General features: G+C 42.4%; 4 protein-coding genes across 6 annotated transcripts; 2 read left to right on the forward strand and 2 right to left on the reverse strand.

Moving 5' to 3' along the window:
* Positions 1-1301: 1301 nt before the first annotated feature.
* On the forward strand, positions 1302-6471 carry LOC130164315 (low affinity immunoglobulin gamma Fc region receptor II-like). The gene is made up of 7 exons (XM_056368977.1): positions 1302-1766; positions 3056-3091; positions 3838-4101; positions 4181-4423; positions 4501-4662; positions 4832-4918; positions 5515-6471. The coding sequence occupies exons 1-7, from the start codon at positions 1736-1738 to the stop codon at positions 5676-5678; spliced, it is 987 nt and encodes a 328-aa protein (XP_056224952.1). The 5' UTR covers positions 1302-1735; the 3' UTR covers positions 5679-6471.
* Positions 6472-6605: 134 nt separating this feature from the next.
* Positions 6606-10742, reverse strand: LOC130164363 (nectin-4-like). 2 transcript variants are annotated; one of them, XR_008826595.1, is made up of 2 exons: positions 10570-10742; positions 6606-7913 (listed from the first exon to the last, which is right to left on the reverse strand). XR_008826595.1 is itself a non-coding variant. In XM_056369049.1 (2 exons), the coding sequence occupies exons 1-2, from the start codon at positions 9183-9185 to the stop codon at positions 7414-7416; spliced, it is 570 nt and encodes a 189-aa protein (XP_056225024.1). In that variant the 5' UTR covers positions 9186-9415; the 3' UTR covers positions 6606-7413. The 2 variants fall into 2 exon arrangements, 1 of the variants encoding a protein (XP_056225024.1); XM_056369049.1 differs by lacking the exon at positions 10570-10742 and adding an exon at positions 9116-9415.
* A 4127-nt stretch (positions 10743-14869) lies between these two features.
* LOC130164355 (nectin-4-like) lies at positions 14870-17474 on the reverse strand. Its single transcript, XM_056369038.1, has 3 exons — positions 17356-17474; positions 16316-16669; positions 14870-16159 (listed from the first exon to the last, which is right to left on the reverse strand). The coding sequence occupies exons 1-3, from the start codon at positions 17414-17416 to the stop codon at positions 15945-15947; spliced, it is 630 nt and encodes a 209-aa protein (XP_056225013.1). The 5' UTR covers positions 17417-17474; the 3' UTR covers positions 14870-15944.
* Positions 17475-18540: 1066 nt separating this feature from the next.
* LOC130164317 (low affinity immunoglobulin gamma Fc region receptor II-like) lies at positions 18541-24692 on the forward strand. 2 transcript variants are annotated; one of them, XM_056368980.1, is made up of 9 exons: positions 18541-19235; positions 19747-19782; positions 20505-20765; positions 20845-21087; positions 21166-21321; positions 21811-21885; positions 23234-23323; positions 23844-23952; positions 24542-24692. In XM_056368980.1, the coding sequence occupies exons 1-8, from the start codon at positions 19205-19207 to the stop codon at positions 23918-23920; spliced, it is 969 nt and encodes a 322-aa protein (XP_056224955.1). In that variant the 5' UTR covers positions 18541-19204; the 3' UTR covers positions 23921-23952; positions 24542-24692. The 2 variants fall into 2 exon arrangements, with proteins under 2 accessions (XP_056224955.1, XP_056224954.1); XM_056368979.1 differs by lacking the exon at positions 24542-24692 and having other exon boundaries at positions 23844-24061.
* Positions 24693-25747: the final 1055 nt, after the last annotated feature.

The following is a 25747-nucleotide window of genomic DNA, read 5'->3' on the forward strand; positions in this document are numbered from 1 at the left end:
ATCAATGCAGGTAGAATCTCTCTCCACTTCATATTTCATATTCTATTACACACGACTCAGAGGCGGAGCTAGAAGGAGATTGACAGACAACACTTTGCATTCTGGGCATTTATTGTACATTTATCTACCGTTTTATTCACAGTGTAAACAGGGTCCAAAAGGGGCCGTCATTAGAGAAGGAGCTGAGATAGTTCTGATAATTGTGATATAAAACACTGTCACTATGTCATTATGTCATATGTAAAGTACCTTTAGAAAACAATGTAGAAAACTGCGGTGAGCTGGGACTGGAGATACAGAGGACAGCGGTCTCACCACAGAGACTTCAGTGGCCATGAAACCAGCCGGTTATTATGACCCATAGTTAGGTTTTGTTGCTAGGCGACATCTAGTGGTCGTAGTGATGATGACAAGTCAACAAAACAGGAATGTGACACAGGAGATCGCTGTTCGATTCCCATGTGAAAGAAGCTTTAGTTTATGTTGTTTCTATCCGTGACCTTTCAATGTTGTTATTATTGTAACCATGGCAACAAAGGTCTGCTAATGTTGAGGAGCTACTTATTTTAACCAGAATCAGAACAGATTCTCTTGTGATTCCCACGTGTTGTTGCTTTGTGGAGGTGCTGGCTCCCCTGGGAGTTACCGTGGTGCTGCCGTAAAGTGTTGGTTGTTGTCAGAAAGTGTTTTGAGGTCACACGTGTGCTGCGTCCCGATTCCTTCAGAGGACGACGTGGTCCAGGAAGGTGTGGCCCTTCGCAGCTGCCGTAGACTCGCGGAGGCCGAACCGAAACCAGAGCGTCTGGCCTACAGAGTGTTTTCCCTCCGATTCACAAGCTGTTTCCCACCCTTACCGTTGCGTTGAAAAGTGTAGCACCTGTTGCCTAGCAACCTTGACAAAACGTAACGTAAACGTTTTAAGTCTCTTGGTTTTACCAGTTGTACCGTCAGCTGTTGAACTGAGCTGGAACACAAGACTTAAATACAACACTGTAATCCTCAGGCTCTTTGTTGGTGTTGTTCTTTCATTTCCTGCGTGCAATGAATCCTGGGATATGTTGGACCGTGACGGGGTCCACCTGTCGGAGCCTACGTTGTCCAGGAAACAAAGGCCGCGTTCGAAGGAGCCTTAAAAATAGGACAGTGTGGTCGGGTCAGGTTCAGTTCATGTCGGACGTGGTTTCTCTGCATGTCTTCAGAAACGCTTCTTAGAGACGGCGTGCAGAAAGGAGCGTACAACACGGCCACATGTCCTTAATACCTTTACCACATGCACACACAGACTGACTGCTGACATGTACACACACACTTCCTCCACGTTTCCCAGTAGCTCCACCATTTTAACACCTGACAGATGAAGGGAGATGAAGCGGCTTCATGTTTTGCTGCAGCTCAGAACTTCCATTCATCCCGACTTCACTAAGTGTTTTCATCAGTTGTTGTTGGTGAGTTTATCAGTGATAATAAACCAGAGTGTGTTGCTCTCCGTCAGCTGGAGTGAAAGAAGCTGTGGAGTCGATACTCACTTTCACCATCTCTGCCTTCTTTCTTTGTACCGCTGCACATCTGTATTCAACATATAGAAAAGAACAAAACACCAAAGTAACATTTCTCTCAGAGGTAGAAACTGAGAAAACCACAACCAGACTCTCACTTGCAGAGAGGAAGAGGAAGGGCTTTACTTCGACTCAGTGAAACAAAAAAAACACACACTCGCTAAATCAGTAAGTGAAGCATGGAGGACTCGTCTCCGCGACGTCTGCTCTGTAAGTGACTCTTTTTCTGTCTTTACAAGTGATGAGTCTTATTCAGAAGGAACTGCAGCTTCTCAAAGGTGCTGGAACAACTTTCCTGCCATGTACCTGAAGAACCATGAGCAGGTGCATCAAGGAGAACTGGTGCTGCTTTAAAGGGGGGGGCGGGGGTCGCAGCAAATACAGATCTGTACAAGGGCGTAGGTTTGGCCTCAACATTGTTAGCGACGCAACAAAATGGCTAACCTTCCAAAACAAACGTCTCTTAAATGCTGTCAACCAAATAGTTTAACATAGTTATATTTGATTATCTGTCATTTTTAAACTGTTTCCTCATCAGCTGATCCACCTACTATCAAATAATTCATTCATGGGGACATTTTTATTGGATTTCTCGACAGAAGTTCAGCTCATGCTTTGATATATCCACCATTTTATGTTTACTGCTGCTAGCAACCTGACTGCTAGCGTGCACAAGATAAAAGCCATGGTTAGCTTGCTAGTTAACGTTAGCTAACGTGGTTAAACAACATCAGCTGACATTTTCCTGGTGACATCAGGCGATATTCTCAACTGTCCTGAGCCTTCAGATAGCTCCCGCACTTTAGGCAAATCAAATGCTACCATTCCTAAAGTGGTTGTCTTGGAGACGCCGCCTGTTGGAGGGAACATCAGAATGACCTAATATGACTTCAGTCTAAACGTAGTGTCAACGAGTTCACTCAAATATTGGTGTGGACATGTTCTTACACATGCAACCTCCACATGCAAACCTACGCCGTGGCTCTAAATCATAGTGTTGTATCTATGGAGACGACTGTCCTCTGCTGCTTTGTCTTTGATGGTTAACTCTAGTGTCTGTTCAGGAAGTGATGAGGTGAAACTGTACCTTCACATCATCTCTGCAAAGCGTCTGCCACTAACGGTTCAGACCTCGCTTCAAGGACGTGGGCGCAAAACACCCTCAAGTCTTCTCCTTAAGGTTTCCGCAAAGTTCCCGTCAAAACGATAAGAGGCTGAAATAGCAGAGCACTGCTTTAATGTGGCCGGCTTCGGTAATGGTCTCCATGGAAACTGTAGAACTTTACTGCTGTAAAATCTCTTTCACTGCTGTAAATCACTAAACTGACCCTTTTAAGAGATTCTGTGCAGCACCCTTAAAGTCACTCCCTCGGCTAAGGAGAACTTAAATCTTTACTCTGGCCTCCTGTGAGAAGCTGAGAGCTGGTTTAGTTGACACAAGACGTAGGACCTGGTTTCTCTACTTCTTGATCTGGTTCCATGTGAACTCTTTCTTTCAGGGCTGATCCTGTCGCTGTGCTGCGTGTCCGCCAAAGGTGAGTACGTGACATGTCGCTGTTCAGAAACCACCTGACCATGTGTAGGAAACTGGCTGAGACGCGTCAGAGTTCAGGAAATGTTAAGCGCAATCTGAGATGAAGCTTTTTTCAGTCACTTCCTGTTTTTAAGCAAATGTAGAACCCACACACTGTAAATAAAGATGGACGTCGCCTCTGTGACGTCAGCCACAGGTTTCTGAAGCTCAGAGTGAGCTAAGTGCCAGCTAATCCAAACATGGGCAAAGAGGAGGGGCGTGTGTGGAGCTGAGAGATCAAGTGACACTCATACGCTCACCCACCTGTCAGTCAAAGAGGCCACGCCCTCAATCCTCCATAACTTTAGTCCTTAATAAAATGTAAACAGGTGAGTTATATAAACAGGTGTCATGAAGGAAGAAATTAGCTCTAGAGACCAAAACAGTTTTTGTACCAGGCTGTAAACATGTTTATTTCTGCTGTAAAGTTGGACAGTTTAACATGGGAGTCTATGGGGACTGACTCACTGTTGGAGCCAGACTCTAGTGGCCGTTAGAGGAACTGCAGCTTCTGGTTCTTCACTGTTGATGCTTCATGTTTCAGCCTCGGAGGTTGATGCTTTTTAGAAAGTAGCTGTTATAAGGCAGGAAACACTGGCCTCACTGCTCTGGAGGCTGTTTCTTGTTAGAAGGTATTATATAGGTATTTATTGAAAATACAATCACCTGTCCAAGTATGGCATTAACGGCCCCTCCCCTTCCCTCTAGCTGGTCTGACGGTGAGTCCCAGCAGCTCCCAGTTCTTTCAAGAAGACTCTGTCTCTCTGAGCTGTGAGGAGGACGACAGCTCTGCTGGATGGAGGCTGAGGAGGAACACCACCAGAGAAACCAGGACTCAGTGTGGAGCTGGTTGGGGAAAATCAGCTGGTTCTTCCTGTAGCATCGGCTTCACCTTCCCAGGTGACAGTGGAGTTTACTGGTGTGAGTCCAGAGAGGGAGCAACCAGTAACAGCATCAGCATCACTGTCACTGGTAAGATCAGACTGTGGAGTCAGTGTTGATGAAGCTGTGTGTAAATGGATGAAATGCTGTAGTTTGTCTGTGTGTTGAGGTGGAGCAGTGATCCTGCAGAGTCCTGTCCTCCCTGTGATGGAGGGACATGATGTCACTCTGCACTGTAAAACAAAGACCCCTCCCTCCAACCTCCCAGCTGCTTTCTATAAAGATGGCTCCCTCATCACAGAGACTACAGGTCACATGACCATCCACCATGTTGACAAGTCTGATGAAGGCCTCTACAGCTGTGACATCAGAGGTCATGGAGAGTCTCCGCCCAGCTGGATCACTGTCACAGGTCAGGAGGTCAAAGGTCAGGATTTTTTAAACAGTGTCGGTCTCCTCCTTTTATCACCAATCATTTCTTGTTTACAGGAAACCCCCCCACTCCTCCTCCTCCAACTCTCTGTGGTTCTGGTTGCTCCTCCCCCTCCGGTGAATCTCCTCCACTCACAGTGTTGTGGTCCGTCTGTGGTCTGATTGTTCTGGTTGTTCTGGTTCTGCTGGTGAGACGACGCTTCCTGAGGAAACCTACAGGTAAGACACAGATCTGATACAGAGACATCATCAGAATCTCACAATGATACGATTTACCAGCGCTCCCTGAAGGCATCACATCCAGGCTACAGTAGACATCAGCGGGGGGGTACAGCAGCAGTTCACTGGCGTCTCAAATTACTCTGTTGTTCACTTTGGTTCAATCTAGGTCCAGAGGAAGAGGCAGGACTTGATGACATCACAGATGACATCACATCATCACATCACCTACAAAACCCGAGCAGACAAATTGGAGGTATTGTAGAGCTGTTGATGGATTCAGGTTTATTTATTTATTTATGACAATAAACAGCGCAGTGAACCAATGACGTCACAAACCCCAGGAACCAATCCTGTCAGCTTGTGGGGACAGGGGGCGGGGCTAAATAAACCTGAAACTTTGTCAGTAGAGGGATAGAGAGTTAGCATTAGCACAACTGCTAACACTGTGTCAGCCACTGCCAGTTACAAGCTAACAAACAACATGAACACATAAAAGATGCTAACTAGCTAACGGCTCTGATCCGTCTGCTAGTCTCTGGTTCTGGTCTCAACAGACTCTGAGTCTGGGTCTGACTGAGTCTCTCTGGTGTTTCCTCCTCTCACCATCTTCATACTCTCTGCTCTGTCACCTGACCCAGATTCCTCAACCAGGAAGTAAGAGGAGATGAAAACCATGTTAGAGTGTAAAACACGTCTGGAGGAACTCAGCTGAATTAATTAACCTTTAAATTTGAACTGAGGCTTTGGTTTAGTAAAGTTTGGTCGACAACCACCGGCCGAGTGATGTCACTACATCCTGATGTTTGCAGCTGTAAAAACAATCAGAGTATAATGACTCTTCTGTTGCAGAGACTGATGCAGCTGCAGTTTACGCAGCGGTGAGAAGAAAAGCAGACGTCAGAGGTACAACAGGCTCCGCCCACAGAGGTCACGAGTGTTTATCACATGATCCATGTGTGTGTCCACCTGACGCAGGGATCGTCTACTCTTCACTGAGGTTCTCACCAGTCTGACCACTGACGTCCTGCCGCTGGTTAGCTGCTCACTAACTGGTCTCAATGTTATTTATTTCATTGTATGTTGTGTGTGTGTCCAGACTCTCTCTCTCTCTCACACACACACACACACACACAAGCACACACACACACACACACACACACACACACATACACACCTCCTGTCAGTTTATGTATTTCAATATCTGCTGCTCATAGTAAATTAATCAATTACTGCTATTTAAATCAGTCAATAATAAATCCAATCAATAATAAACTGAAGAGTAAAAGATTAAAAATTAACATTGTCACTATTTTCTGACATTTTATTTAAATATTAATGAGAATTGATCAATAAATCAGCTGATAAACGAACTGAAGTCATGATTGGTTGCCACTCAGATGTGTGTGATTCACAGCGTCATAGAAACAGACAGACGGACATTCAGTTCAGTGGAAATCCTTTGTTCCCGCTAATCTATCTATCTATCTATCTATCTATCTATCTATCTATCTATCTATCTATCTATCTATCTATCTATCTATCTATCTATCCATCCATCCATCCAATTGCATGACTGTGTTTTGATGGTTTTAGCTTCACTTCTGAAGCTGCTACAGCTAGCAGCTGAATGCTACAGCTAGCAGCTGAACGCTACAGCTAGCAGCTGAACGCTACAGCTAGCAGCTGAACGCTACAGCTAGCAGCTGAACGCTACAGCTAGCAGCTGAATGCTACAGCTAGCAGCTAGCTACCTCTGCTGGCCAAAACAAGCACAACAGTAGAAGAACACTCGACACTGTGAAAAACAAACAGGGACATTTGCAGACATGGCTCCAGGGGGGGAAATCACCCTCTTCCATGTCCAAGCTCATCCACTGACCCAAGTTTTCATTTCTTAGTTCAAACCGAGAGTTGCAGGTTAAAAATAAACACGGCACACGTTTCTCTCAGGTTTTTTTGTCTTTATTTCTGATTCCTTTTTATCGACAAAAAGTCCAACTTCCAGAGAAAATAGGTTGGAATGAAACGATGAGGAACTTTAAGCTCTTTGTGTGTTGTTGAGTGTCATGGATAGAGCCGTGTCTTTGTGCGTGGTTTGTATTGAATATCAAAAAGACACGTACTTCAGGAAGACAGTGAATGGTCCACATCTCTTCAAGTCTAGGATTTCCTTCTTGAACACAAACTTTTACAAAGGGGGATTTAGAAGTTTTTCCCAGTTGGCAACACATAAATATATCATTTATTCACACAAAACTAAACATAACTTAATGACATAAGCAACAATATGAGAAACAAACGGACCGTTCGTAACAGGACATCAACTAGCTTTTATAATCTCCCAGTCTGTTTAATGTGATCCAGGCTCGAGAACAAATACCACAGCTGCATTGTGGGACGTTGTACCACTCTTAGAGGTTTTTTCAAAGCTTATGAAAACTACAGCAACACGAAACAAGCTGGACAGACTTTTCAGGAGGTGCTCAGGTAACTTCAAGTACTGTAGTGTCTCCAACGTTAGAGTTTTCTTACAGTTTTACAGTGTGCAAATTGTCGAGTGCAAGTCTCGGGTCTGAAGCTCCTTCTGTATATACATTAATAACATTTCTCTCATAATCTACATGTTTTGATTTGTGTGTTTTCTCTTTAACAAGCAGCTAGAAAAGAAAAAACGCTACAACCAGCAGCTGCTTTGGCACCTTCACACACATGGAAAAGAGAGAAGAGGTCAGAGACATTTCAGACAGGTCAAAGGTCACTTCCATCATCAGCAGGTGATGATGGTGGTCGCTTTCTGTATTTAACAGCAGCAGCAGCAGCAGCAGCAGCAACGACACCACCAGCGACCGACAGACCAACCATCAATCCAACACGTCCGTCCTGGTTTCCTCCGTCCACGGTCGGTCCACGATCGTCTTCCACGATCAGATCGATGACACTTCTGATGCCAGTGTCTCTCTTGTTGCGTCCTAGTTGTTCCTCTTTAAGATAACACTCATATCTCCCGGCGTCTTCGAAGGTGACGTTCCTCAGAACCACCGACCCGTCGCCGCTCTTCAACTCTGGATCTATCAGCGCCACTCGATCACGATAAGACCGATCCTGAAAGTTCGCGACCAAGTGATTGTCCCGGAAGAAGAGGAGATAGATGTTTAGTTTCTTCCAGGTCAACACTCCGATGGTAGCGCCGTCACGACCACAGTGAAGAGTGGCGTCTTCTCCGGGCTTCACTTTCACTTCCTGTGCAGCTGAACAACAGACAAATCAAGAAGTCATCAACACAGACAGAGATTCAAACAGCAACAAAAACACATGAAAACAGATTTGTTTTTCTTCTTTTTTTCTACTGAAGTTAGCATGCTAACCAGCTAACCAGCTAGCTCTGGTCCGGTCCGTTACTCTCCGATACCGAGTCACTGAAAGGTCCAGTCTTCCCTCAGGAAGTAGCTGCTTAGAGGATGTTGTTATAACCGGCTCGCTAACGAACCGACTCGGTTGGTAAATGTGTGTTTTTAAAACGTATTCAGCGGTTCATCACCTAAAGCTAATTAGCGTGGCTAGCGCTGTTCTCAGGTCTGAAACATGACGGACTGAAAAAAAGTCTGAAAATAAATAAATCTGGAATCATAAAATCAAAGTCTGCATAAATAAATAAAAATGACGTCTTAAAATGTATTTATTTATTCATTCATTCATTATCTGATTAAAATGGCCTTCTATAGTAAACTGCTGACTGTAGTGCATGACCTAGATTACACATCCTCCTCACAGAGCTGCACACACATCCGCAGTGACTCATGCTGTTGCTATAGTAACTGAAGCAACGCCCCCCCTCCCAGCATTTCCATGTAACATGGAGGCTGGTAATGACTCGGCAGTCTGCAGTGAACCAACGTGATGTAACAGTCAGACCTGTTTCCTGTTTATCCTCTGTAACTCTCTGTCATCAGGACGACGCAATAACAATCCGTGATTCAAGACGCTGCAGCTCGAGCGGCGTGCATTACAAGTTCCCATCATGCAACGACCTGCAGTCGGGGGGGGGGGGGGGGGGGGCTCTGCAAACATTCCTGGGTGATACTGAACTCCAGACGCCTTCACCGCTCTACATGTGAGATGACTTTCCTGTCAGAGACGTGCATCCACAGAACAGGAAGTCTTAAACTCGGGTTGTCTTCTCCTCCTGCTCCAAAACCCCACCTGGGTCCCATCATGCTTTGCTGTTGCTGCCTGTGTCAACGCTGTTATCAAAACCGCGGCGTCCAAATAAACAAACCAAATACAAAACGTATAAAACCTCAGTCGCTCGCGCCACATGTTGAGACAAAGATTCCCTCTTATCACCGGCTGGTTCGTGGCTGTCGGTTAAACACACACACACACACACACAACACACACACACACACACACACACCACACACACACACACACACACACACTACATACTCACCTTCAGTGACATGAGAACAGATGAGGGGGAGCAGAGCCAGAACAAACAGAAACAGCGCCATGAGGAACATCTTCTCCCTCCTGCCTTCTGAGACTTCTGAGCTGCTAGAGTTTAATACCCCCGCCCCCCCCCCCAGGTTTACCTCCCATCTGATTGGGCGATGGGGGTCTTGTCAGGAGTTGGCCACACCTTTTCTTCTTTCTACTTTGACCACTTTGACCAGCGCTGCTGCATTGTTAGACAGATGAACAGATGTGTTGCGTGTGACGTGTGTGGCGTCCTAACTGAAAGCGTGCACACTCAGCAGGACGTGCACGCTTTCAGTTAGGACGCCACACATGTCACACGTTCCTCTGCTGCTCTGGTTTCACAGCTGGCCTGGTGGTGAAACACGTGGTTTACATTTACTCATCACGCCGTCAGTGAGAAAACCGCCGAGCTGATATCGACGCTCTGTTCTGTTCGGCTGAAATCAAACTTCTGCCAAAATAAAACCCCGTGGATCTCGTCTATACACCTGAACAGAGGCGGGAAAAGTCGACGGAAAAACGCCATGAGGCCAAAGATGTGAAGAAGAACCAACTTTATTTATAACATGGAGGATAAACCCCCCTTTAAATAAACGACTCCTGACTGGATCTAAAGATAATAAATCCATATTTGTGGCTTTGGTTTTAAATGTTGCTGCAGCAAGGAATTGTGGGATGGCATTTCTCTCAGTTTCAACCTTCAGGAGGAAGAAAAGCTGTAACAGACTTTCAACTGTTCCTGTCCATGTGGAAACCATGACAACCCCGCTCACCGCTCGCTCCCTGCACTCCTGCTCTGGCACAGTCACATGACCACGCGTGTGAACTGACGAGTGTTTAGCAGCGTCTACAGAGCAACACGTGAGTGAAAGAGCAGATACACGTTTAAGTTGGGTCCTTTTACTTTAAAAGAAACATCAGAGGCCGTCGAGCTCCGGCTGAGAGTCACGTACGATCTCACGAGAACATGAAACACAAAGAGGAAAGTCGACAGATTCTAACAACATTCAAAGCGTGTTTCTACTCTGTGTCGTCTCAAAGACAAAACCACCAACATCCAGAGTTAAAGGAGGACAATTCATGTTCCTGCTACTTCTGCGGCTCTTAGAGAGACACTGTAAACACACTCACACACACACACACACACACACACACACAACACACACACACACACACACACACACACACACACAGTCATCTTCCTTGAGTTTCTAAGCTCTTCGTTTTGTGGACTAAACAGGAAGTTCTCTCGCTCACACAACCAACTTCCTCTGAACTGTTTTCAAGCTCTTTGACTTTAAATGGTCTTTGAGACAAAGTCCAGAACCAGAACCAGAACCAGGTGTCGGATCTCTGCAGTGGCGTCACGACCTCCAGACAGCGCCAGGAGTTTGTGTCTGTCTCGGGGGGGGGGCCACAGCCTACCTGAGTGTCGCTGCTGAACAGGTCCGTCTCTTTATGACCACAGCGTACCCGTCTTCTGATGGCGTCTTCCAGCAGGACGGCGAGCACGTCTCAAAGCTCACATCATCTCAGACTGCTCTCATGGACATGACGAGTTCACTGAACTCACGTGGCCTCCAGTCACCAGATCTCGGACCAACTGTTGAAACCAGAAAACATGAAAGAACAACAAATAGAGAAATTGATCCGGTGAAATAATAATTACATAGAAATAATGAGCTGAGAATAAATTACATTCAGTTTCCTCACATTTCTTCATTTGTTAACGAGAGAAAAAACATCTTTAGGTCTTTACAGGATTCAGTGAAACTACATGAATGTACAGACTAAAGTATTTATGGTGATGATGTCACTATAGATTCATCAGCTCATCAGCTCAGACCAGTGAGGGCGACACCGCCCCCTGCTGGTGGAATATATATATAATAAATACATATCTGACGGCAGCAGCCCACAACACACACATCATCCATGTGTGTCTGATGTGGTTGGAAATAATATATATATATATATATATATATATATATATATATATATATATATATATATATATATAGCACAGTCTACATATTTGTGTTGGATATATTTGTATTTTTCTATTTATTTTGTTCTATATTATTTCTTCACCTTATTGTAAATCTTTTCTATTATATTTAAGATATCTGACCTGCAGCTGCTCCTTGTTTCATCTTTCTTTACACTTCTGTTCTTATCAATATGTCGATTGATTATTGATACGAACCAAAAAACCAAAGCAAATTCCTCGTGTTGAAAACCTACTTGGCAATAATCCAGATTCTGAAATATATAATTAATACATACATGTACAGACATCAGACTGCACAGGGCCACAGCACTGACATATTGTTCATTACATTAGAATTGAGACACTGCTTATATTTTTATATCATATTTAATATTTCATATTTAACTTATTTACTTCAGATTCGGTTTCTATTATTACTTTATTTACTTATTATTTATTACATGTGTCACATATTTATATATATTGACAGTAACTGGATTATTTCTTTTTCCGCAGTGGGGAGGGGCTTAACTCTCAGTGGGAGAGAGAGAGAGAGAGAGAGAGAGAGAGAGAGAGAGAGAGAGAGAGAGCACCGAGTCTGGTAAAGATAGTGTGTCAATAATAAGTCAACAACACTCACCTTTTCCCGCCATTTGTCCCTGTGGTGGAAACCATATCCATGTCCCTGACGTGCCATGGTTCTGTGTCCTGGCCGGAAGTTCGGTGAGCGGCTCGGTCCGTCTTCTACATCAGTGAGACGTCGCCTCTGCTCTTTTATACCCCCCCCCCCCCCCCGAGCCGGAGGACACACACTCCCTTATATGGCAGGATCCGTTTTAATCTCCATGGTAACAAGAAGGCTACAGAACCGGAACAACAAAACCGGTTCAAAATACAGTGACAAAAAAACATTAAAGAGAAAAATATTTTCACTTATTTTTGAATGTAACAATCAAACTTTGTTAACTCCTGATTTTACTGCGGAACTTTCATATTCATAAAACATACATTTCTTAAATCAAGTCATCAATTAAATTGCTGCTAATTGATCTTGATTGTCACTTTCAGTCGAACCTGTAACAAACAAGAAACAAGTCCACGTCAGATATTACATTATTCAATTATATATTCGTTTCTTATTTATTTCTTATTTTAAATTCTGTATTTCTTTATTATTTATCTTCCTTTTTTGTGAAGTTTTTATCTAATTTATTTAAAAACTGAAATGTCTGAGTTTGTACGTGTTTTAATTTAAAGATGCATAAAAAAACAAAGTTACGAATAAAACAGATAAATAGATTTGATTAGCTATATATTTCTGTCTTTATTTTAATTTCTGTATTTGTTTATTATTTCTAAATAATAATCTTCTCTTTCTTTTTTTGTTGATTTTTTTAATGTTTGTTTCATTTAAGAACGAATTTGTCTGATAGTTTGTACATTTTCTAATTTGAATAAATGGAAACAATAAAAAAAGAAATACAAATAAATTGAAAAATAATACAGATCAATAGAGCTGATTATACATTTGTCTTTTTTAATTATTTGTTTATTAATTTTTTTAATTACTTATCTTTTTTGTTGAAGTTTTTGGTTCGTTTTATTTAAGAACTGAGATGTCTGATTGTACATTTTCTAATTCAAATAAATAGAAGCAATGAAAAACAAAGTGACAAAAAACAGATCAAAAATTTGATTCTATATTTGTCTTTGTTTATTATTTTTTAAATGATTTAATATTGGAAATGGAAAAGTAACTAAAGTGACAAATAATACGAGTCAACAGATGTTGTTACTGATCACGTGTCCCGTCAGAATGACGACGATAACTGGAAATAAAAACTAACAATAAACACAAATGAATATTTCCCTTGATCATAAATGGATATTTGATTGACTTCATCAAAACATCATTTGACAGCTTCTTCTTATATTTCAATTCTTTATAATGTTTGTATTTCACCTTGTTCTAAGAATGAAATAACTGATGATTAATGAACCTGAGGAAAAAATATCATGTTCGAGCACCTCCAGCAGGGGGCAGCAGCTCACCAGGAAACACGTGCGTGCATGCACGCGCGCGCGCGCAGAGTGTTTTCATAACCTCTCACACTGCTCTGTTTGCTTTGGCCAACAGCCAAAAACAAAGTCACTTGATAAAGAACAAAATGGCGGTCAAACAGAGAGGGAGAGAGAAAACAAAACCCAAGAGTTCTCACCTCCTCATGTTCATGTTCATGTTCATGTTCATGTTCATGTTCATGTTCATGTTCATGTTCATGTTTCATGTTCATGTTCATGTTCATGTTCATGTTCATGTGTGCATTATGACGAAGAGGCTTTTATTCTGCTGACGCATCACACGAATCAGACGTCTGCCGCCTCTCTGGGTTTTGCTTCTCTGGTTGTTCAGGTGTTTTTCCTTCAGTCCAGGTTTTGTGTTTTCACTTTCACCTTCTTCAGACTGACAGGCTGAACGCTGCTGAGTCATCTGCTCTGTCGCTTGTCTCTTCCCAGGAAATGGAAGTGAAAGACACAAACATCCTGTATGTAAAAACATAACAAGTCATGGACACGTTGACTGTGTGTGTGTGTGTGTGTGTGTGTGTGATGATGTGGCGTTCATGCTCCGTCCTTGTGGCAGCTGACTCTCTAAATGACCACGAGTCACAAACAGCTGAGAAGGAATAAAACCCACATTTGGATCAGCAGATATTTCACACACAGCATCTCTGTTATTGTGGATCATGAGTTTCAAACCAGAACACAGAAGCTAAATATAGTGAATAAAACTTTAATTCAGTTAGTTTCTGTCGTTCTGCAGCTTGTCTGTTTCCTTTATTTTGATTTTCTTTCTTCCAGGTTTGGATTTTGCTGCCGTTGATTCACACTAGAGAACAAACTCTGCAGAATCATGGAGGTTTCTGACAGTGATGACGTGTTATTTATTCTATCGTCTATTTACGTTAAATCTACATTAAAGTGACCTGTTGTGCATATTTTAAGTCCATAACAGGTCTATTAAAAATAGATTTATACGCTTCAATGTGCCAAAAAGACCGAAATGCTGTCACAACTCAGGCCTCTTTATAGCCCCTCCCCTCTGAGCCCAGTGTGCTCTGATTGGTCAGCTTGCGAGCAACAACACCTTCAGCATGTCCTCCTGTAAACAAATGGCTTCTGGTTCTGCCTTATCAGTTTGGGCCAGACTCCAAACCTGAACAAATGAGGGATCAGACAGACAGCCGTATGTTGCGACAGCTTCAAAGGTAGGGAGTCTCCGCCGCTTCACCATCTTGCTGGTTTACGATGCTGGTAAATCTGAATGAGTTAAACTTCTGTGCTCAGAGTAACTGAAAAAATAACTTAACGGTTAAATTGTTGGATAATTTTTCCGAGCTAACGAGGTATAGCACGGTGCCCAGCTCGCAGGTGGGCAACAATCGGACCAGGAAGTAATGTCTGGACCCCCAATGAGGCGTTTCATACAAAGGAGAAAATTGGGTTTCTCTCTTTGGTTTGAACTTTGACTCTGTAGAACATTTACATGCACAAAAAGCTTGATTTCCTTTATATGTTTTACTGAAACGTGAAGACATGAAGTTGAGTTAAACTTCAAACAAATATGAACATTATTATATATATTAAATACATATTACTGAAAAGCATCAGGATTTAATTAAGTGCTTTGAGAAACAAAAAGATAAAAGAAATAAAATCTCCAGAATAAATGAGTAAAAATATAAAACAAAGTTTAATCAAAAGCAATTTAATTTTAAAAGACAAGAGAAACTTGAGAATTACATGTTAGATGAAGCACAGATGTTACATCAAGCAGAATCACATACAGTGACATCTACATTTATCGGATTGTCATCTTTACTCCTGACATGATCTCATGCTGCTGCATTTCCCCCAAAGTGGCTGATTTATATATTTATTTATTATTATCTAAGACTAAAAGTTTAAATACTTTCAGTTTAGAGATTTTATAGTTTATTCGTTACATTATTTTTCATTTCATATGATTATTCTACAAAAATATATTATTATTAACATTACGTTCATTGCACTGACTTATAACTAAATAACTCAGGAAGAAGGAAATGGAAAATCAACCCTTCAAAGTAAAGTGTTATTCAGTACTACTTGTTCATGTAACCCTGATTCTGTGTTTTCATCACATTCAGTTGAATTGAAAGTTGAAATAAGCATGTGGATTTCTCAGTGGCGCCTTGAAGGAACTTCTTAAAATTAAGACTGTAGTTCACTAGGACTGGGAACGCAGGTGGGACTGACCAGGAAAGATTATTGTACCTTTAATATAACGAGCGGCACAGAAGGAAAGGAAGCTGATTGGCTGCAGTGGTAGCAGTAGAGGTAAATGAGTATAAAGTGCTTAAAGTTGTAGAATGTGCCGCTTGTTGAAAGCCTGCTAGCCTTGCTACTGTAGCTCCCACAATCTGTGCTTCAAACCCTGCCGAAGCTACTTCCTGTCCCACCTGCTTTTCACCATAAAGTGCTAGTAAGTGCATTAAAGTCGATCTTTACGCAGACGATACTGCTTTATACTGCGGAGCTGATTCTGTACAGCAGCTAGCTATCGAGACACTATTACTTTCCTTTATCAACAAAGTCAGATCGGCGAAGCTTCTTTTATATTCTAACTTTGACAGGAATGTTTTAAGCTTTTTTGGGGGCGTTTGTTTTCAGGGGTCAGTTCACCCACCTCTGCTGCACAGCCCCGATTTAACACAGCGTCATTCAGCAGAACACGTAATCATTCAGGAGTGAAAAGATCACAGACACGTCAGTATTTGTCCGTCCGACCATCACGATATTGGTATTTATGTCTTCTAACGCACATAAATCCTGCAACAATAATACACAGAGGAAGAAGAACACCACAAACAACAACAACAACAACAACATATTCACCCTGCTTTCCTCCCTCCTTGCCTCCTCCCTCCTTGTCTCCTCCCTCCTTGTCTTCTCCCTCCTTGCCTCCTCCCTCCTCTGTGATACCTGCAGAGAGAAGCAGGTGTGAGGTTTGGTCACATGACTCAGACCAGCTGTTTTCTACAAAGTCTCATCAAGAACATCTGGAGAAAACACAAACATCTGGTCTGTGATGGTTCACTCTCACATCAACAACCAGGAAGCAGCTGCACCAGGACTCACCTGCATCTGTAACTGTCAGCTCGACCAGGTGGCTGAACTCGGTGTGCGTCCTCTCGTCGCCTTCCATCTTGACGGTTGTGATTCGACACTCGTACGTTCCGGCGTCGTGGGCGGTGACGTTCTTCAGGACCACAGACACTTCTCCGTCCTTCATGGAGGACTCGTCCCTCAGCTCCACTCGACCGCGATAAGATGGATGCAGGTAGTTTTCATAGGAGCGGTTGTTACGGTAGAAGAAGACGTAACCCTCTGACCGCGGCTGGAGGCGGCTCCACTCCAACAGAACGACGGCAGCAGCTCCGTCACCACGACACTGAAGAGTGGCGTCTTCTCCGGGCCTCACTGACACTGGAACTGAACGAGAACAGGAAGTCATGATTTTAATCTGAAACTTTCTTCCTCCTGGAAGGATGAAATGGATCTACCAGGTGTCTGCTCCAACGTCCCAGTCCAACTGAAAGCAACATGAAATAACCTCCAGCTGGTTCTTATCTCTCTGGACCGCTCGCTTTGTTGTTGGTCGGTTCAGCCAATCACAGTGAAGAATGTAGGCGTGAACATTAACGGTGGTCTGCGGTGTGTTCATATTTTAATCCTGCAAAGCATGACCCCCCCCCCCCCCCACACACACACACACACACACACACACACACACTGTTCACAATAGCTGCATTGAACCAACACTTTAACTTTTAGTTGCTGTTTCTTCTTATGAGTCAATGACGTTTACATAATGACGTTTAAAACAAAACAACTTCCACTAAATACAAACAATAACAATAACAACTGTGTTAATAATAATAATAATAATAATAATAATAAGTAGTATGATACAACATGCGCTGTGATGTGATCGGTTTGTGCTCGACACTGAGCAGCTGGATAAATCAAGAGAACAACAACAAATGCAAAACAGTATGAGTCATGGGCGAAGGCGGAAGACTTTCTTCCTGTTCTTTCCTCCGTCCACACACACACACACACACACACACACACAACACACACACACACACACACACACACACACACACACAGCTCACCTTCAGCTGCAGAAGATAGACAGTAGTTCAGAAAGTATACACAGAGAAGCACGGACGGCATGGCTGCAAAACTCCAAGAACTGTCAAAGTCTGTTTATATGGAACCGTGTGCAAAGGAGGGGGGGGGGGGGGGGTCATGTGACACCGTGTTCAATCAGCTGGTGGAGCTGTGTGTGTGTGTGTGTGTGTGCTTGTGTGTAAACATGGAAACAACTCATTCCCGTCACACACACACACACACACACACACACACACACACACACACACACACACACACACCTGTCAGTGGCTCTGCTGTAACATTAAATAAAATAATAAAATAATAGAATAAATCCTTGTTGTATTCGTGCACATAAACGCCACTTGGTGACGTCACGGCCGGTGAGTCCCCGTGTCACTCACCCGAACACAAACAGCCGGTTCCTGGAGAACCATCGTCCGGACCCTGTTCTGACAACCGGCCCGTTCACACGGCGCGATGTCCGGGTCGCCCCGTCCTCTCCGCTCCTCTGTGTGGGCATTTTCCAGAGATGCTAACTTAGCTTAGCATCAGAGCAGCAGCAGGTTAAATCCAAGCAGCGCGAGGAGTCCTCCGGTTCACACCGTCTGTCCGCACACCCCCTCTGCTCCCGGAGACTGGCGGGTTAATGAAGGCTCGTTCCCGGTCAGACTGAATGAGGGCACGTGCTGATTCCACGGCTGACACTCCGAGGCGCGTGTCACTCACTAACTCACTATGCAGAAACTTCCAGGTCACATGACCTGTGAACGTCACTTCATCAGAGGCGGGTGTCAATAAAATAAAGTTAAATAAATAAAATAAAATAAAATAAAAATAAAAATAAAATAAAATAAATAAAAATAAAAATAAAATAAAGTAAAACAAAATAAAATAGAATAAAATAAAAAAATCACATAAATTGAAAAATAAAATAAATTAGAAATAAATAAAGTTAAATAAATTAATAAATTAAATTAAATAAAAATAAAAATAAAATAAAATAAAGTAAATAAAAATAAAAATAAAATAAAATAAACTAAAGTAAAACAAAATAAAATAGAATAAAATAAAATAAAATAAACTAAAGTAAAACAAAATAAAATAGAATAAAATAAAACAAATCACATAAATTGAAAAATAAAATAAATTAGAAATAAATAAAGTTAAATAGAATAAAAATAAACTAAAAATAAACCAAAACAATTTAAAAAAATTACTTTTTATGTTTCATGTTATTAATGTTACTGTCAGCTGCAGCAGTTGGATCAAGTGTTTTCATGCTTCTTAATAACAGCTGTTACCCGAGGACTCCAGCAGGGGGTGTGTGGAGGTGCTGTGCTGCCTTCAGGGACACTTCAAAGTTTGGATCTGCACATCCTTCAACAAATGCTCTCCTTTTCAAACCCTCTGCCCTCTTTCTAATGAATGAGATTAAAAACTTTACTTCTTCCTGTGCCAGTGTAGGAAATGTAAAAAGTAAATATGTGTTATAGGTATGTATATAGGTAAGTAAATAGGTGTTCTTATTGAAATATCTACCTTCGTGAAGGTTGTATTTGTCTTGTGTTTTTCTGTGGTGGTTTTTAGGACTAAAAATAATAGACTATATAATGCAGATTTATGTTTGATATATTTAACTTCAGGTCCTGGAATGTGTTTTGTCTTTCCTCATGTGTTTGTTGGTTTAATACACCTGACGGTTCATATCTGAGATAATGGCCTTTTTTATGTTGGCTACTGAAGACAAAACCACAGCCACTTCACTCTCCTACACAGAGGAAGGAGGGGGGTTTAGCTGCTGTGACGGGTAGAAAAAGAAGTGTCAGTCTCACTTTACTCTGTGGGACAATGGGACAAACATCTCTTCTGAAGCTGCTCTGTAAGTACAGTAAATATGAAATTATATTGACAGCATCAGGCTGAGCTGGAGTCAGATACAAAGAGTAAGATTTACTTTAAAGCTCCTAAAACAAATTTTATATGTTTATTAAACCACCAAAAAAGCTGAAAAGAGAAACAGAATTTAAATGAAATGTCCGGGATCTTCACAGAAGTTCACTTCTCTGAGTGAAAAGAAAAAGAGGAAGAGTTTCACGAGGATGATTATCTCAGATAACATTGATTTATCTGTGGAAAGTCTGATTTAATGCAGGACACTGCAGAGAAACCTCAGCAGTGCTAACCGACATCATCACCTCCGCCCCCAGTGCACATCCTGTTGAATCATGACTTTTAACCCATGTTATCATTTATTAAAAGCAACTAAACTTTTATTCCCTTAAAGCCTCAGATACATTTGTTATTTTAAAGATCAGGTGCATTTTATAATTTTTAATCATCAGTTTGAGTCTGTAAAATTATTAATTGTTATTTGTGTCATTTCTCTTCAGGGCTGACCTCGCTGCTCTGCTGCACAACAAAACAAGGTCAGTGAACGCATCATACGACATAAAACTGTTCAATTAAATGAATGAAGCGCCATATTTTCCTCTTCATCTGTGTTTTATTTATTAATATCTAATATTAATATTGCAGTTATTGATGTGGACATTTCTGCCTTTAAGGTCATGAGTGTGAGTTTTGGTTTTAAATCTGATAGGTGAGCCGATCAGAAGAGAAGACGCTCTGAGCCTCTGTTCTGATTGGCTGCCTGTTTTCTGAGTGATCCAATAAAAATAAAGCAGATTTCAGGTAAAAACACTCAGAGAAACTAAATCCTGCAAGGTTTGGATGGTGGGTCCAGGTGGGCGGGGCTTGGTGACTGCTTTGTTGTGACATCACAAAGTTCCAGAAGTCCTGACGGCTGGTTTTAAGGCTCAGTTTCTGAATACAGGCTGTGTGCATTTCTCTGTGGACTGAGGCTTTGATACTTTCACAGTATTAATATAGAAGCTAGAGCTGATCTATAATCACACTACACATGGACACAGACCTAATCTCTCTAATGCCATCAACACTAACAGGGGCTTTTGACACATCATGCTTTAATGAATTCATCAGGACTCATGCAATTATCAGAATCACTGAAGTATAAAGTGTTACCAACGTGACGATGTGTTCAGGATGTAAACAGCAAATAATATACAATCAAGGAAGTCCACATGAGTAACAGATCAGGCAGTGATGGTTGCACTGTTTTATTTATCAGCTGGTCTGACGGTGAGTCCCAGCAGCTCTCAGCTGTTTAAAGGAGACTCTGTCTCTCTGAGCTGTGAGGAGGACGACAGCTCTGCTGGATGGAGGCTGAGGAGGAACACCACCAGAGAAACCAGGACTCAGTGTGACGACTGGGGAAGATCAGCTGGTTCTTCCTGTAACATCGGTGTCATCGTCCCATGGGACAGTGGAGTTTACTGGTGTGAGTCCAGAGAGGGAGCAACCAGTAACAGCATCAGCATCACTGTCACTGGTAAGATCAGACTGTGGAGTCAGTGTTGATGAAGCTGTGTGTAAATGGATGAAATGCTGTAGTTTGTCTGTGTGTTGAGGTGGAGCAGTGATCCTGCAGAGTCCTGTCCTCCCTGTGATGGAGGGACATGATGTCACTCTGCACTGTAAAACAAAGACCCCTCCCTCCAACCTCCCAGCTGCTTTCTATAAAGATGGCTCCCTCATCACAGAGACTACAGGTCACATGACCATCCACCATGTTGACAAGTCTGATGAAGGCCTCTACAGCTGTGACATCAGAGGTCATGGAGAGTCTCCACGCAGCTGGATCACTGTCACAGGTCAGGAGGTCAGAGGTCACTCTTCAGTTGAGTTGATGACCACAAACATGCTTTTAATCCTTTCTGTATTTATTCCAGAGACACCCACCACCACAGCTCCTCCACCTCCAGCTGTTACTACATCTGTAATCTTAGTTTCTGCATCTGCCTGTGGTCTGGTGCTCCTGGTTCTGTTGGTTCTGCTGGTTCTGTTGGTTCTGCTGGTGAGACGACGTGTCCGGAGGAAACCTGGAGGTGAGACACACTCAGCACTTCCCCTGAGGGCTCCAGTGAGGACGTTCTTGAGGTTAATGTTACAGTTTAAATATAATAAATGTAAATGTGTTTCAGCGTGTAGTAAAAAAACACAACGTGACTTTTGAAACTTTCATTAGCTCTTTCACATTTAACATTTATATACGACTCAAACCTTCTTTAGTAACTGGAGGTTCAGACTGTGGTGACTGTGTTTGAAGGATGAAGCATGTTTTGTTTCTTGTGGTCAAGGTGTTGGTACGAGAACAGAAATCGTGCTGCAGTTCAGTTTCCTGTTTTCTTGTTTCGTGCACGTGTCTCTACCTGCAGCTCAACACGTCAGCTTCTCACTTTGCGTTTATTGTTGTAGCCATGACAACCGAGGTCCGGTCGGCTTGCCGTGGTAGGGTCGTATCAGATGGTTGAAAACAAAAACCGACCTGTGTTTGTGGTTCAGGTAAAATATTTGTTATTTGACTTCTTCTGCAGAGCGAGAAGCAGCGCCGCTGTCCTCAGCTGTGAAAGGAGCAGCTGACGTCAGGGATGAAGCAAACAGCTGGACAGGTACGTCAGCTGCTCTGCTGTGAGGAGGCTGTGGTCAGTGTTGGTGATGACGTCAGGAGGGAGGCCCTCCACAACTAGTTTAACCCTGCTAACCTTAAAAGTCAAACTCAAGTTGTATTTTAGTTAAAATTCAAATGTAGGTTGATGCTGAGGGACATGTGTTGTTCAGTGAGTGGTGTATTATAAAGTGACCAGATTGCTGAAATGAAAACCAGCTCAGTGGTTAATACGTCATCAAAATATCCAACGTTTTTACTGATGAAATAAAGGGGGACCATCCCGGTCTCATGTATTTTGACCATGCCAACTGTTGTGCTGGAAGGCCGACTGATAAAATGATGGCTCCCTACTTTTGAAGCAGTCGTGAAGTTCTATTGTCTATCCATTCCTCAATTATTCCATAAGGCTCCACAGATCCAAAGAATCAAAATAATTGTTTTTATAAATGGTTGTGAATATCGTCGCATGAAGTCCATCGCAGACAGTCAGAAAACTTCTCCTTCCAACATAAAAACTATTTTCAAGTTCCGGCTGGGGGGCTTTTGGGTATGTTTGCTTTTGTTGATTTTCTTCCCGGTTATGAACTCCTAAGCAATGAGTGAGCCCGCTAACTTTTCTCTGCCTAGAGACCACAAAAAGAAAAGAAAAATCTGATTGGACAACTCTGTTTTGATGGTTTTAGTGTCACTTCTAAAGCTGCTATCGCTAGCAGCCAGTTCCCAGTTTTGGCCAAAACAAGCGAAACGCTAGTTTTTAATTACAAAAGTTTAAAGATTGGACATTTCCAGGGACAGTGAAGTGGGTGTGAATTTTACAGTTCACAGAGGTGTCGTCAGATTAAAATGTGACCTGATGATGTCACTGGATGAAAAGTTAATACTGAGGGGAGGAAGTTCATCACAATCCATCCAAATTGTCTGCTGTACCTCCGAGGGTCAGCAGGGTTCACAGAGGTCCGTTCAAAACCTTGAGCGTGTTCATCAAACAGATCGCAACATTTCTCACCCATTAAATCTCGTCGCACTGAAAGAAAAGTAAGAAGTGTTTTCTGCTTGGCACAGAGTGGTTTACTGTGACTGGTAAAAGTGTGAGAAGTGAGCAGCTCTGTGGTCGTCCATTTTCCTGTTTCATAAGTAATCACCTGCTGAATTCATTTTCTTTCATCTTGCACAGAAATACTGTTAAAAATAAGTGTAATATCGTCGTATCCTGATGCTTTCAGCTAAAATTAATACAATTTCTATCGTATTATAAAATAAACATAAATGAAGGTTGTTAATGTTGTAGTGATGTGTTCTGGGTATTATTTGTACGTTTTAAATGCAGTCACATGACTCTTCTGTTGCAGGAGCTGATGCAGCTGCAGTTTACGCAGCAGTGGGAAGAACAGCAGACGTCAGTTACGGACAGATCATCATCAGAGCAAACAGCAGCAGAGGTACAGCTGCTCCTCTTCCTCACTGAAGCTTCCTCTGTCTCTGCTCAACGTGGCCCCGCCCACAACGAGCAGGTGCTTGGATCATTAAACTGTGCATCCACCTGCTCACTGTTTACTCAGTTTACTGCACTTGTTGCTATAGATTCAGTTTGTGAGCACAGGTTCTGGTTCTGGTTCTGGTCTCCGTACAGGCAGGACGGAACCAAACCCGGCAACCTCACCGTGACGACTGACTGTTGCCGAACAGGAAACTGTTCCAGCACACTGATTGATAATATATTTGTTCTTTTGTACGAAAGCATTTGGAAACATTTTAGAGGTGCTGCCAGATGGGTTTTGCTTCCAGTCTTTATGCTAAGCTAACCTAGCCATTGATAGATATCCTTTTAAAAAGTGAGCTACCTGTTGTGTATTGACCCCCCAGTATATAGAGTATGTTTACAACAAAATTATTATATATACGCTCCACTGAGGTGAATTGTGTGTGTGTGTGTGTGTGTGTGTGTGTGTGTGTTTTCAGGGTGTCCACCAGAGCCTGAGGTCGTCTATTCGTCACTGATGTCGACCGTCACAGCTTGTCACCAGTCCACCCACTGACGTCCTGCAGCTGGTTCGCTGCTCACCAACTGGTATTTTGTAGTTTTGAATGCTGTTCAATGAACTGCTGCAGCTAACAGTCTACTAATGAATTATTGATGATTTGTTAATAAACTAATTATTTATCAAGCAAAAACATTAAATGTCTCAGTCTCTCAGATGTGATGCTTTTCTTCATCACGTGTGATTTTAAAATGAATTTTCTCCACATTCTGACCTTTTCACCTGCGTCAACAAGTTTAGCCAGCTAATGCTAGCCAGCTGATAGCACAGCTGTTCATCTTCAGTGTTAGCTTGTCATTTCATTACCAATATACGGTAAAATGTCATGTATGATCTAATGTTACAAACACTGGTGTCCAGTCATGAGCAGCGAGTCAAAGGAGGATTAGTTGTTATGGAGTCGATATGGAGTTCATTATTTCATGTGGTGGTTCAGTCTTGACCTTTAACATTAGTTTTTATAATAAAGACCCTCTTTGTTTTCACTCAGGAATTCAGGAGTTTTACCTGTTTCAGTATTAAAACGAACCTGTTTTCTGAACCAACTCCAACATATTACGGTGCTTTAATGTCGGTAAAATTATTCATGTCCAACTGAATGTATTCGGTTTGTCTCAGTGATTGTGGTGGCGGCGGAGCAGCTGACGTTAACTCCGCACTGAGGGGGAACTCCTGTACCAGCGACGTGTTGCCACCGGAGTAAATAAGGAGCGCACCGTAAACTGTATAAATAGGCCGCACAGGTGGTTCTGTGGCCGGTACTACACGGAGGGAGACGGTCTCTGGCAGAAGTGTTTGGATGATGTCGCCGGTGCTGGAACTGAAGACACAGACACAGACACAGACACAGGTGAGTAAACTGAAGTTTGGTGTGTGTTGTTAATGTAATGTGTAAAGTTGTGTGACGCTCAGAGCGCGACGGTCTGCTGTTACCATGGAGACGATCTGAGGAAGCTAACGCTAGTAGCTACGGGAGGAGTTAGCATGCTAGCGGTTAGCTGGCTAGCTAGTTGAGAAAACTCCGTCCGAAAGAAAAAAAAAAAAAAACGATGTTTTCCCGAATGAACCGGCGGCGAAAAACAACATGTCATGACAACACGTTAAAGAGGCGATAACATTAGGTCTGTTACATGTTCTGTTTGTTATTTAATCACTTTTTAAAACTCCTGGTCAAGACGTTCAGAGCGGCGTCCTGTCAGTTACTGTCTGTGCTAACGCGTCCGCTCGAGAGGATGTAACTGAAAACGTAAAATTTAAGTTTTGTACAATTAAATGTTATATCTGTGTCAAGGTAATGGACATATACGTTCAGCTGTAGTTAAGTGTGTTTTGTCAGTGACGAGCAGCAGTTTTCTGCATGTGTATGAATGTGTGTCAGTGCAGCATCAGGGGTTTAACGGTACTGAACATAGCGCCGTAACGGCAGCCATGTTTTTCTTTAACATCAAGGAATTCACAACATTTTTCAACTTGGTTGTAAAATTCAGAAACATATTAAAGGTTTTATTCATTGTTTATTTACTTACATTAAGACCTTTTTGAATGACTTTTTTTTTTTTTTTTATTTAGTGATGAAGCTGGCGACGGGATGAAGCTCCATCATCTGCTGCTCAACACAAATAAAGGTATATCTAGTTCTGTGTGTGCTGTATTTAATCGATGCTATTGCTTCATCTTTAACAGTTAAGACATGTAATGTGTAAAGTTTGTGTTGTAACATGTTTAAGTGATAATTTGGGATGTTTGATGGGGGCTGTGTGAGATAGTCGGGGTTACCTGCAGTATATTCAGTTTGGAGGAGCACAGGTAGAGCAGCAGAGTGAT

Source organism: Seriola aureovittata, chromosome 23 (assembly GCF_021018895.1).
Source record: "Seriola aureovittata isolate HTS-2021-v1 ecotype China chromosome 23, ASM2101889v1, whole genome shotgun sequence".
Taxonomy (NCBI): domain Eukaryota; kingdom Metazoa; phylum Chordata; class Actinopteri; order Carangiformes; family Carangidae; genus Seriola; species Seriola aureovittata.

Bases quoted from the DNA above. Each gene is read 5' to 3' on its own strand.
- LOC130164355 (XM_056369038.1), bottom strand. From the start codon at position 17,416: ATGCCGTCCGTGCTTCTCTGTGTATACTTTCTGAACTACTGTCTATCT. The intron at 16,670-17,355 runs GTGAGCTGTGTG...GTTCTCGTTCAG, and splicing joins TCTATCTTCTGCAGCTGAAG to TTCCAGTGTCAGTGAGGCCC. The intron at 16,160-16,315 runs GTGAGTCCTGGT...TTCTCTCTGCAG, and splicing joins GCTGACAGTTACAGATGCAG to GTATCACAGAGGAGGGAGGA.
- LOC130164317 (XM_056368980.1), top strand. From the start codon at position 19,205: ATGGGACAAACATCTCTTCTGAAGCTGCTCT. The intron at 19,236-19,746 runs GTAAGTACAGTA...ATTTCTCTTCAG, and splicing joins ATCTCTTCTGAAGCTGCTCT to GGCTGACCTCGCTGCTCTGC. The intron at 21,088-21,165 runs GTCAGGAGGTCA...TATTTATTCCAG, and splicing joins CAGCTGGATCACTGTCACAG to AGACACCCACCACCACAGCT.
- LOC130164315 (XM_056368977.1), top strand. From the start codon at position 1,736: ATGGAGGACTCGTCTCCGCGACGTCTGCTCT. The intron at 3,092-3,837 runs GTGAGTACGTGA...CCTTCCCTCTAG, and splicing joins GTGCTGCGTGTCCGCCAAAG to CTGGTCTGACGGTGAGTCCC. The intron at 4,424-4,500 runs GTCAGGAGGTCA...TCTTGTTTACAG, and splicing joins CAGCTGGATCACTGTCACAG to GAAACCCCCCCACTCCTCCT.
- LOC130164363 (XM_056369049.1), bottom strand. From the start codon at position 9,185: ATGTTCCTCATGGCGCTGTTTCTGTTTGTTCTGGCTCTGCTCCCCCTC. The intron at 7,914-9,115 runs GTGAGTATGTAG...TCTGTTGTTCAG, and splicing joins CTGTTCTCATGTCACTGAAG to CTGCACAGGAAGTGAAAGTG.